The following is a 13119-nucleotide window of genomic DNA, read 5'->3' on the forward strand; positions in this document are numbered from 1 at the left end:
ATGAAAATAACGAAACTAAAAGCTAACAATAAAAAATGAAATAGAGAAAAACCTTAATTAAAAAGATAGCAGAAACTATTACTATTAGAGCAACATTAAAATGGGTCAAAAGGAAGATCAAAGAAGAGACTGCATTTTCTCTTAAGTGTAAAGAGTCGCTGTCTCAGACATTCACAGCGGCAGTTCTCCGCCGCCCCACGGGGTTGCTGTGAGGTCGCATCTACCAGAAGGCAGGCAGTTTGGTGTTGGTGTCGGTGCATCCCGTCTTTGTCCTGAGCAGTCAGTGGTTTCAGAGTGCCCACCTGGTGGTTAGCAGCCCAAACTATCGCCATGATGTCACCAGGGTTCTCCAGCCACATAGGAAACAGGAATTCACCTGATATGGAGCTCGTGTGAACGAAGACATACCTTTTTGGCAGGGACCCAAGAGTATAGAAGAAAGCAGATGATGAGTATCATACATCTGGTGTATCTACTGATATCTATACTTAGATACTTACTGAATATTCATATTTCAGTGGAAATTCCATTCCCGTCCACCACCAGCACCCAACTTCCAGGTTGATAGCACCTACAAATGTGTGTGCCCCTTACAGCTGTGCAGAGACAGAAGAAGGGAAAGACCTCGTAGGGAATCCTGAGTCGGACTCGCAGTGTGCTCAGAAAGAGGAATGCGAGCACGCAGGTCCTGTCTCTAAAGTAGCAGAGAAGGGGACATGTTTATATAATTGTTCCGACCGGCTTTCAGAAACTAGTTTTTCCACGCACAGACTATTATTTTCCAGAAAACAATGTATCATGGTTGATAACCTATGTTTCAGGTGATCAGAGGCATTAATTACTATTCTGTCTCAGCTTTTCTCAGAATCTAGATGTTTAAAATGTGCTGGAGTTCAAATTACTTTCAGAAGTGAAGAGGATGGTATCGTCAGCTTTCTCACATTTTATTTTCTGATGTGTACTGCACTTTCTTCTTCTTTTATTCTCTTACATGGTGATAAGACCTTTTCTTTAAACTTTTCTAAAATCCATAAAACATACTTTAGGGTGATAGAAGTTATCAAAGTAGCATCACTTTTTAATGTCTTTATTTCTGCATGTTTTTGAAGTGATTAGATTAGTTATTTATTAAGATGTCAGGTGAGAGGACTGAAATGATGAGCTCCTCATTCTTGAAATTACAAAGGTTGATTCAGATAAAACCTTATAGTTAGCATATAATCACACGATTCACCTTTCCACCTCATGTATAGACAGAAACTTGTAGCCATTGTCATCACTCTTTATAAATCTACAGTATTCGCTCTTTATTTGTAGCTTGTAGAAATTATAGCCTTTGATTTTTTCTAGCGATCTTATCCACGATAACAAATGGTCTTACTCTTGTTCCAAGAGAGAGCTGTATATGTCTGTATTTGTGTTTATATATGAAATGCCGCAAGCCCACAGCCCTTGAGTAGATTCTTACTCACAACAGCTCCTAGGAAGCAACAGAGCGGCGGCACAGGGTTTCCAAGGCTGTTCCTCTTCACAGCAGCAGACAGCCCCCACATTTTACTTATTCTAAAGAAACACTCATGGTCCTCCTCTCCATAAAGTCTAATATGGTAGGTTTGCAATTGGATCTGCAATTGTATTCCAGATCCCAGGTGTTTCTGATGAAATCTAGAACCATATGACTTAGTGCTTGGAAGGAAATTAAGTTCCTACTGACCAAACCTATTACCATTGAGTTGTTTCTGGCTCATGGCTACCCTCTAGGACAGGGGAGAACTGGATTTAGGATTTCCACGATGGCAAATCTTTATGGTTGCAGGCAGCCTCATCTTTCTTATACAGAGTAGCTGGTGAGGAACCCTGCTGGTATAGTGAGCTAGGTATGAATTATTGGTTACTAGTTTGAACCCACCAGGTACTATTTAGGAGAAAAATGAGACTGTCTATTGCCCCAAAGTTTTAAAGTCTCAGAAACCTATAGAGCAGTGGTTCTCAACTTTCCTAATGGGGTGACCCTTTAATATAGTTCCTCATGTTGTGGTGACCCCCCACCCATAACATATTTTCTTTGCTACTTCATCACTGTCATTTTGCTACTGTTATGACTTGGGGGACCCCTGTGGAAGGGTCGTTCAACCCCCAAAGGGGTCATGACCCACAGGTTGAGAACCGCTGCTATAGAGGCAGTTCTGCTCTGTCCTATAGGGTGGGTATGAATTAAAACATCTAGATGGCAGGGTTTTCAAGGTCCCACCCAGTAAATACAGGGCAGGAGCGTGTGTATGGAGGGTGGATGTGGGAGTGTCTGGCTGGAACTCACGTCCTTTTTTGGGGGAAATCAAGTCCATTCTGACCTATAGTGCCTCCATACACACTTGAAGGGAGATCACAGGCCCTGCGCCATCTCACAATTGTCATGTCGTCACCACGGTGTCCGTCTAATTACAGACCCAGAATTCCTATGGAAGCAGGCAAGCTGACTTTACAATTTTTCCTATGAATACAGCATTGAAATATTTTACTTTCCTTTTGAGATCACTTTTTATCTTAAATCATTTATTTACTTTTTTAAAAGTGTATACATTATTGTATAAAACTGTTGCCAATTGAATAGACCCTTCGCCAATCATTATATTCATATCTGCATTTTAAAGGGCGGTCTGAATCTTTATGATACAGTCAGGGATTTTGCATTCTATTCAGCATAGAGGTGCCTTCCCCCACCCCAATAGGATGAGCTATTTCTAGACGCGGCTGTTTTTGTGGCAGATTTCAAAGGAAAGTTGTCTAAGGGCGGAATGTATTTCAGAGTTGCTCAATGCTTTCCTGTGCTTTGTTACACTTTGTGTTTTTAAGTTCTTTGAAAGTGGATACTTTGCCTCATATTCGAAAGATGTTAGAAGAACCTAAACTAGATTTCTATTGGATTAATGCGACAGTTCTTTGAAAACATGCAAGTTGGTCGAATGCAAAGCGACACAATTTCAAGGAAATTTCAGTTCAGAAAAGACTGGCCTGTCTATAGACACTGTTTCAAAGCCCTCAGCACTGTGACGCTACTTGAGAAGAACACACAGCCCCATAACAGAGCTGAAGGATCAGCTGGGTGCATTTAGAATCAGAAGAATTTCCTGTAAAGATTCACTTCCTCGTTTGAACCTAACATTTATTATGTTTTAGCTCAAGGTACAATTGCATCAAACGTGCAATCTATTGCAAGTGAAAACCTATAAACTAACAAAGAGATGGGTTCACCGCACATAAGAGGGCATCCTTCTATGTGCTCGGTCTTTAAGTTAAACATCAGTAGATGTCAAGGAAACCTATTTATTCATATATTTTATCTTAAAGAGATAGTAATTCTCTTTTACTCATTTCTTTTTGTTATTGCATCGAGCTTTTAAGATTTTAATTTACTTTCAAGTCATTTTACCCATCTGCAAAAAGAGGGGGGAAAACCCCCAGAAAAAAACCCCCACCTACATTTCTATAATGGTGTCATTGATTCATGAGCAATTGCTCATGATGTCAGGATGTCAGGGCTACCACCCTAGTGAGTGGAGGAGCTCCTTTTGTCCTGCCTTGCAAGGGGACTAAATGGAACAAACAGCCAGGTCTTCTCTCCCTGTGGATATGGAGTTCCCTTGGGTCTACACCCTTTCCTCCCAGAGGAGTGATCAGCCCAGAAGACCAGATGCTCTCAATGTTTGGACAATCACTTCACAGCTTAGGTGCGAAGAACTTCACCTGCAGTTCTCAGCAGGTCCTGTAAGCTTTGTCTCTGGTAACTCTTCTTAGGAACTTGGGGGATGCTCACAACCACATCACCAGGAGGCTGCTTGGTGTACAAGGACTACTACCAACTTCGCTCCTGGCTGGCAGCGATACCTGGTCATAATGACACACTTTGATTCCTGTGTCTTCGGCTCCTCTGAAGGCTTCAGTCATGTGCTATTCCATAAAGCCAGTTATAGATTTACTGACACTCTTCTTTTATGTAGTCTCTTAAAGTAGTCCAGCTTCCTGATCTCTCATAGATAAAATATATTCCTAGATAAGGTTTGCAACATCTTTCTATATATCTAACATCTGCCATCTATGATATATTTATGTATTTCAGACCAGTTACCGTGGGATCACTTTTAACTCACAGTGACCTCATGAGTGTCAGAGTACTGTATTCTGCAGTTTTTAGTGGCCGGATTTTCAGAAGTAGATGGTAAAGCTTTTCTTCCGAGGTGCCTCTAGGTGGTCTTGACTGTCCAGCTCTTTGGTTGCAGCTGAACACACGGACCATCTGACACAATCAGAGGCTTGTTTGTGAACCAAACCCAAGGTTAAACATCATACAAAATATCCGGAAGGCTCTCTTGCAAGCTGTATTTTAACTAAACCACCATCTCTGCCACACCTTGTCAACTGAGGGAAACCTGCTGCGACAATGAACTGAGCAGATGCATGTCACTCTAGTATTACTTTCCTATTTGTGGAAGTAGTGATATGGGTCAAATCATAATATTTAACACAAGATATTGTCAGGGAAGTAAATGAGTCATATAAATTATTTTAAGTTTGGTGACTTGAATAATTAATGACAAAAGTAGCTACAAATGGATAATGTAGCAAAAATGCATTAGAACTTCAACCTCAAAGGAGATCCGATGGACAAGCATATTCCATACTGAACTTGAAGTTAGCTGTTTAAAACAAATGAAAGGGAAATATATCCTCTCTTATATATTCCAAATATAGTGCCAGTGAAGTACACATGGAAGCACCTACACTTTATTCTCCTGAGAAGATTTGCCATATTCAGTGTTATTTATAGTTAGCAGTTACTGACAGGGCAAAAACATTTATTAATTTATTAATAACTAGCAAATACCTCCCAAGATCTGTTACTGCTATGTAAAAGTACGCACTTGATTAATGATGTCTTAGCAAAATAAATTAATTGACACTTTATTTTTAACCTGGACATTAAAAATAATAAGGAATCTGGCTATTTCTAGATTTTTTTGTTGGATTCTGGCAGAAGTGGAGATAATTATTTCAGCCTGGGAATGAAAAAATAAATAAATAAAACCAAAGACAAAACAACAAAACAAACACAAAACCAAACAAAACCCCACACACTTATGCAAACGTATAAAAAATGATGCATGATAATTGTTGCAACTATATGTTTATTTTATTAAGTTTAGTAATTCAGGTATCTACATGCCATAGTCAAGTAAGAGAGGAAATATGCTTTGGGGTGAAAGTGATACATCTTTTTTAAAAAAAATATTACTTGCTTTTTTAGGCACTGAATTTTGGAGATATGCCGAAATACTTACAGGAGATTTGGGTACCTGAGAAACCATGGGTGGTAAGATATCAGAATTGCTGTAACAATCGAACCCCCAAAACAAACACACTCACAAGCACACATGTATATCCAAACACCAAAAATAATTGTTAAATTAAATGCATTGAAATATTTTACCATAATAAAAAAATTTCAGGCAAGGAAAATATTAAATAAATTTAATATTTAAACATTGATTTATCATCATAGTTGAAAGTGAAAATATCCAATTAGGAAATCAATTTTATTATAGAAAAATATGAATGCTTTAAATAAATATGCAGGCAAATGAAAGCCATTTGTTTAAACCTTGTTCTAAAGACATATTGAAAATTTGTTTAAGGGTAAGATTTAATATATCCAGTCAGTGTATCTAATGGGTTATCTCCTTTGAAACTCTAAGGGAATTTATTTTGAAATAAATTACTACTGTATATTTTATTTTCTTAGCCATTGCTTCCTGTTTATGCCTTCATGTTTTACTTTGCTCTGTGATACCTACATATATTATTTCATATAAATGTTGTGGATATGGTTTCTAAACCACCTTTCATACCTTGTCAAGGGAAATGCGAAATTAATTTCTGTAGCCTCTCTTAATGCAATAGTTTTTGGCACAATTAAGAATATGCCAGTATACTTCTCTTACATTTTTCATATATTTTTTATTACCTCAAAATATTGACCCATTCCTAGTTATTTTCCCAAATTTGTTTTAGAAACAGAAATTCAGCTTATGTAGAAGGAATCTAGGTGAGAAACATATGCCAGTAATCTGATCTGGTGTGTGTGTGTTGGGGGGGCGGGGGTGGATAAAGAGGATGAGAGCAAAGATTTTAAAAAGTAAGGGAGAGAAGAAAGAAAAAAAAAAACTCTCAGAGGCCTACCTTTAGGAAGAGTAAAACTTTCTCTAAAACTCACATTATTTTAGGTGACAATATAATTTTCTACTGGTGATATTTTGATTCCATACGTTAGTAGTGAGCAGGGTTTTCTTATTTCCTATCCACCACATTAGAACCTGCTTAATTTTTCCACCAAGTATGTTAACCTGCAGTTACTCCAATGGGAGGGTCCTTGATATATGTAAAGAAAACAACGTTTTGGTTTCTCTTCCTGGAGTAAAGCTTGTACATGTTAGAGGATGTTTTCTTCCAGTGATTTATTTATTTTAAAATAAATTGCCCTCTAAATAGAGACCCAGCTTCCTGAACTTAGATCCCAAGAAGCTTTCACGGACTGCTTATATACAGCGATTCGTTTTGCCCCATCCCCGGCCCACCTGCAAGATGTACGTGCCTTCACGGCCTGACTGCAATGGCCTCATGGAACGTATTCCGGCCGCCTCATCGCTAACCCCTGCTGTCCCTTCTCTGAGTACATGATGCCATTGTCAGTGACCATTGCTCTGATCTCCATTTTGAGAAGTGTCTGAATAGGCATTTACCAGCTTAATCTGTGCTGTGTCTCAAAAAGTCCCCAAGCGTGTATTTATATGATAAAGTGTACTGACACTATCAAAACTTGATCTTTCATGCACTGATAAAACCGGATGGTTCATTGTTATTAAAATAAAAGGCAAGTGTTATGAGAATGATGATGGCAACAAATGTACATATGCGCTTGACACAATGGATGTATGTATGGATTGTGATAGGAATTGTATGAGCCCCCAACAAAATGATCAAAATAAATAAATAAAACCTAAAATTATATAGGGTACATGTAAAGTACACCTTAGGTTGGAGAACTCAAAATTTTCCTTTTGGGGGAAAGTATTTCATAAAAGGATGTCCATAAAAGGATGGCCACCTACCCTCACATAAAGAACTTTTAAGATGCTCCAAAGGCACTATTACAATATGATCATGGCTTTGTGGATTTTATTTTATTTTTACTACATTCATTTCCCAAAGTATAGGAGTGTACAGCATGAGAAAGTGTCTGTTCTCCAATATCAGATACATGTATTGGCACATAATAAAACTGTTAGGTAGTCTCCATTGCACAAAGAATTCCTACAGACTGGACATTTGGGGCTAATAACGTTATGTGTTCTTTCAGGGATATACACTCCATTGAAAGTTCTCAGAGGATTTTCTTCTATCTCATTTCTTATAAACTTAATACCTGATTCAAACTAGAGGCCATGTTTATGTATGCTGTTGAATATAAAGAATTTTGAAACCGTAATTGAACAGGCCTGGTAATGCTGTTGGCTAGGCGTTGAAATGTTAGCGGCATGGTGTCCAGTTCAGACCCGTACTCTGCTCTGTGGGAGAAAGGAACCCATGAATGTGAGTTTGGCTTTGGGTGCTTAAATGCATTTGTGCCCTCCAAATTTAAGGACCTTGGTGTTAGCCTGGTGCTAACTGGAAGATAAGCAGTGTGAACCCCCCCGCAGGTGACTGAAGAGAATCACTGGATGGCAAAGAGACCCTCATTAATTAACTAGTTTTAACTTTCCAGGTCAACTTATTGTCAGTTCTGAATATTGCTGTGGTTATCACCACGTGTTTTCAGAAATGGAAGACGTTCCGAAAGAAATGACAATATGTTTTTGAGGTTACTTGGCGTTCGAGACAATTAGAGGGGCACATCAAACTTGAGGGGTCTTTGGCGCTGACACATAGATCTGCAGGCCCCCACCAGATGGCAGCATCACTCAAAGTGGGATAGGAGTTTCCCGGTAAACACCAGAGACAGGAAATGCACCATTTCCCTAAATGTTCCAAGGATCATAAAAGGATTGAGTCCATCAAAGAGTTCTATGTTTATTTTTAATTCCTTAGCAAATAATGTCTTTGGTTGGTTGCCTTTCAGATCTATGATCTTAAAAACGTGTTTCAGAAACTGCTGTTGGGTGCTGCCAAGACCATGGGGACCCTGTGACAGGGCTGTCTACGTTGTACTCTTTAAGGAAGCAGGCCCCGAGGCCTTTCTCGTGGAGAGCATCTGGTTGGATTTGAACCTTGGGCCTTTTTTGTTTGAAGCCAAGTGTTTGTCCTTTTTTACCATCTACTGTGTACAGCAGACTCAGGTCTATGAGTTCTTCCCTCCACTGGGCACTAGCTGAAGGAATTTGAGATTTAAGCCAGAAATGGATTCTCCACCATTGATTTCCTCAAAGGGGCATTCCCTGGCTTTCAGTTATGCCTTTGCTTAATAATCTCACAGCATCATTACTCCAGATCCTTCCGTTTGATAGTCTGCTTTGTGGGGCCAGGGGCAGACTAGCTCATGGGGTCATAGCTCATAGATTTGTCCAAGACAATGTAAACGATACCCAGCATTCACTCTATTTTACCTCAGAGCAAAACAAACCTGGGCCTCCTGAATCAGTACCAGGGCTTGGGAGGATAGAGATCTTGTTTGGGTGAATCTTGACCCTGAACCTCAGACAGGGATTAAGAATGAAAAACAGCCTCCCCTTCACCCTCACATAAAATTTGAGAGATATTTACCAACATAAATGGAACTGTTTTTTGTTTTGTTTTGTTTTGTTTTTAGGCTGAAAGCAATGGAAAATATCCAACCCATCTGGCCTCTGAGATTTGATTTGTATAGACTTTGGTGATGAGATTTCCTGGTGGGGTTAGGGGGCAAGAGCAGTTAAGTGGTCGGTCACCAAAGGAAAGGTTAGCGATGGGCACCCCCACCCAGAGACCTGTCTGAAGGAAGCGTGGCACTGTGCATACATTTGGAAAAGCCTCCACTGGGGGAGTTCACTCTGCAATCCATGGGCTTGCCTTGAGTGGAAATGGACTCCAGAGCCACAGCTTTGCTTTTAGGTGTGTGTTCGATCCTTGTCATAGTCTAGACTCTGCTGGGTGGAGAAACAGTCTATACACTCAATTATGGACTTACAGATTGAAGGCCCGAAGCCTCTCAATAGCATCTGAGGAGGAAGGTGCCCATCTGCTTCCAAAAGTTTGAAAATGCTTTAATGCCATGGAGCATATTTTTCCTCTGCATAGACTGGGTTTCTGTGAGTAGGTAATGAGGCACCTGTTTTCTTTGCTGGTTTTTTCATTGAAAACAAAAAATAAAATAAAGCAAACCTTTCTTTAGACTCTAGTCAGTTTCACTAGGGAAAATTGTAGTGTGTGCTTTCCACTAGCAGAGCTGGTCTTCTAGAAAGGTGTTTGGTTGGATACAATAGATCTTCTGGTTGTGCTGTCAGGTGGTGTGTGGTGCGTGGTTTCTCTATCTCTGCCTACATGTGAAGTGAAGCTACTGAAAAAGCCCAGCAGTGGCTACAGCGCTTCTCCTTAACGAAGGCATGGCATGATCTTTGTTAAGGGCACACACCTGCATGTAGCTGGCATCACAAACCTGGGTCTGTCTGAAGTTCACTGCTGCTCATCATTGATTTTCTCCCTTTGGTCAACTTCACATAGATCAAGCGTGCAGGGGCACTTGGCGGCTCGCAGTCTCCGCAGTGGCACTTCTGCAGGAGCCTCCTGTCCCACAGGGTCCTGCTTGTACAGTTTTCAGGAGGCCGGGCAGGTGATTTCTCACTACACATCTGAGTGGAGTTGAAGGAGAAATTGGAAATTGCACATCACCAAGATCTGAAAAGAAGATCTCCTCTTTTTTTTTTTTCCATCATCAAATTTATACCTTTCCACCTATCTTAAATGCTTATAATTCATTTAGAATTTTTCATTCTTTGTACCCAAACATTAGCAAGGAGTAGTAAAGTCTTCCTTTGGATTAAGAAAGAGTTTTTGATGGCCCAGACACCAGTACATACGTACCTTGTGCTCTTTCCTTACTTATGTTCAAATGGCAAGCAGTTTAATGGCCTGGCCAGCTTAGGAAGAATACTGGTTGCTGGTTTTCTGTAATTTGAGAATACATGCACACAATCCCGGGATCCAGTGATGCTCAAACTCTGCTTCCCTCATCAAGACGCATTCTTTTCTTTTTGGAACTTTTTTCCCAGGGCCTCATTACTGAAAGAAATGGGGTAGAGAGCGTGAGAGGAACAGGAAATTACTCTTCCCTGTTCAATACAAGTGGCTTCAAAGCAATGAGATTCGAATCACATTAGATTTCAGTCTCTGTCTGGACATGGGGGATGTGTACATGAGGGAAATACATTTTCCTTTTTCAGAATAGAATTTACCAAAGACCCAGGTCATTGGTAAATTATTTTGTAAGGAAGGCCTTGCCATTAGATTGAACACAATTGACATCAGATTCCACATTATGAAGTTAAATGAAGCCACGTTTTAGGTTGGAAGTGACCACCGTGTACACCTCGAGGCAGTCTCAATAGCATTTCGATTTGAGCTTCCCTCTCGTCTTCTGGTTTCCCAGCAAGGGAAGCTGGTTTCTGTTACACGCCCTCATCCTCATGTTCCATTGTCTGCATCTTCTCTCATTTTCCCTTTTGAGAGTCATTGTTTCCCTACAGTCCTACTTGGTCCCTTGTCCCACTTTTACCAAGATGAGCACTATAATTTTATGTTATTTTCCTGATTAAATATAAAGGGAAAAAAGACAATCGAGAACTTTATTTCCAGATGGGCTTTAGGAAAAACTCTTCACAACTTTGATAGCGAGTAGACAGGAGCTGCAGGGTGAGCTTGGGAGGGTTTCCATTAATATTTCTGAATATAATTATCATTCTTATGGTTATTATTGCTTCTTTGAAGTCAGTTATTTGAATTCCAAAAGAAAATGACTCGGTTGAAGTGGAGATTAAGAATTTCAAACATGGCACAGTTTTAGTTATAGTTAATATTGCTTCTTTTTATTGTTATGAAGCATGTTGATAATGGAAATTACAGGGAAAAATGCTGTTTTAAGTAGCTCTAAAATTATGCAACCTGTGGCTAATTCTTAACAAAAATGCTTAGTTTATTTCCAATAGCATTTTATCCTGTTTTAATTTGCACTACTTATAGTTCATTTAATTAAACATAAGAAAAACAGGCATATGAAAAAGCACATAATTTCCAGGCAGTGTACAGGGAGGACAGATTCCTGATCTTGGGGTGTTTTTTTTTCCTTAAGAATAAAATATTTGTCAAACTTAAGACTCTGTTTTTCCTTTGCCGAGATGTATGCGTCCCTTCTTTAGGTGCTGTAGGCAATTGTAGAATTCTTTATCATGATTTTCATAGTCCTTTTACTGTGCTACCTCTTAGAGATACTCTGCCTCCTAAGAATATTTGGAAATGATCTAGCTGCCTAGATTTAATTACATTCAATTTTAGTGTATATGTCTATTTTTCCCTTTGAAAATATAAGGGCACATTATTTTTAAAGCCCAAACTTGGAGCCTAGGATTTTTTGTAGAAACTGTGCATGAGGCAACAATTACATGAGGATTCAGACAGAGACAAGCCACCAAGGCACTGTTTTCTGTACCCAAATGGTCTCTATGAAACGGAGCATCTAGGGGTATATTTTCTTTTAACTTGCCTTCATTTCTCCCTAATTAGTAGTGTGCAATGTACCATTATGATGCCTGCTTCACCCCCTTGGTTCTTGCACCTCCCTTCGGGGATTTCCCAGCTGTTTTTCTCTCCTGTTGTAATTGAAATCTTACTTGTTCCAGCCTGTAATTGATAGTGAACCCAACCATTTTATGTTTGTCATGCAACAGATGTACAACAGAAACCCTCCAAGTGGCATATGCAAAAACTGCCCAAGTGGAGTGAAATCAGACCCACTCCTCCAGCCCAATTCGGTTCTCTCCACGTTTTATGGCGCCTTCCCCCCCAAAGGGCCCTGTCGTGGCACAAGTTAATACAGGGTCTTCTTGTACATCTGACACGGGATGATGATTCTGTAGTCTTATTGCAGTATCCTATGGGGAATACACAGGGTGCATTAGATGAATTGATTCACATTATACACTTTTTGTCAAAGATAATACCAGTTTTAAGTAGCATAATTAACCTTACATGGGCATATCAATGTCCATGAAAGATATTTGCATGGTATTACATTCCTTAAATATTTTTAAAACTCACCTGAGGATGTACCTGTGACTCTCCAGTTCAATTAATTCTAACCGTAATTGCATCTGGACTCAAGAATCAGGGTCTTTGTTTTTAAAATAAATGCATTCAACATTTTCCCTTGTAATATAAAAGGGTTTTGAGTGCCTTTTGTTGTCATTTACATTGTACATTGTGCGGTATATTTAATTTTCAACGAAGGTTTCTGTGTTCTTTAGAATTTTCCTGGTAGGCTATCATTTGAGAATGCAGTCCCCAAACCTGTGAAATGATGTGGGACTGTGTTGACAGGTCTGAGACTAGGGGAACTGGCCACACTATAGAACACCAAAAACTTACTTAGGTGGAGGGAGCTGGTGGGAAGTATAAGCAGCCCAATTTCAGCATCTATGGGACCAGGATATTTCAAACACATACTCAGTGGAGATTGATAGAGAACACAAAATATGGAAGTTATGATTTTATATCATATGATTCAGGAAATCCAATAAATAGCAAATATGTAATTTCAAATATTCACTTCAGTTTTTATTAGCTCTCCAGTCTCTCCTTGAGAATGGGAGGAGCAGGTTGGGAAAATAAAAATAATTGGCACGTGCTTGGGGGTGTTCTAGGGCACCCATCATGGGATTTGTGATTCAAATCCGAGTCTTGAGTCACAGCAGAGACCTGAACAGCTAATTATACATTTGAATAACAGATAGTATTAGAGTAGTATTTTTTCACAGACGATTCCTAATAATATTAAAGCCAGTGGATTTGAGGAGGGATAAGTGGGGGCAAGGAGATGATGAC

At 39.5% G+C, this 13119-nt stretch overlaps 1 protein-coding gene across 7 annotated transcripts in view; it reads left to right on the forward strand.

Annotated features, from left to right (window-relative positions):
• The window catches only part of PCDH9 (protocadherin 9), a 1095802-nt gene that overhangs the window by 467940 nt on the left and 614743 nt on the right, over positions 1–13119 (forward strand). For 3 of the 7 annotated variants that reach the window (XM_045287202.1, XM_045287204.1, XM_045287203.1), the window contains one exon: positions 5303–5368. The exons of the other annotated variants lie outside the window; for them this stretch is intronic. In XM_045287202.1, the coding sequence (XP_045143137.1) occupies positions 5303–5368 (66 nt within the window). The remainder of the gene's footprint in view (positions 1–5302; positions 5369–13119) is intronic. 7 annotated transcript variants of the gene reach the window in all.

The sequence above is a fragment of the Echinops telfairi genome, unplaced genomic scaffold (genome assembly GCF_000313985.2).
Source record: "Echinops telfairi isolate 266 unplaced genomic scaffold, ASM31398v2 ScPeMD7_11;HRSCAF=52, whole genome shotgun sequence".
NCBI lineage: Eukaryota > Metazoa > Chordata > Mammalia > Afrosoricida > Tenrecidae > Echinops > Echinops telfairi.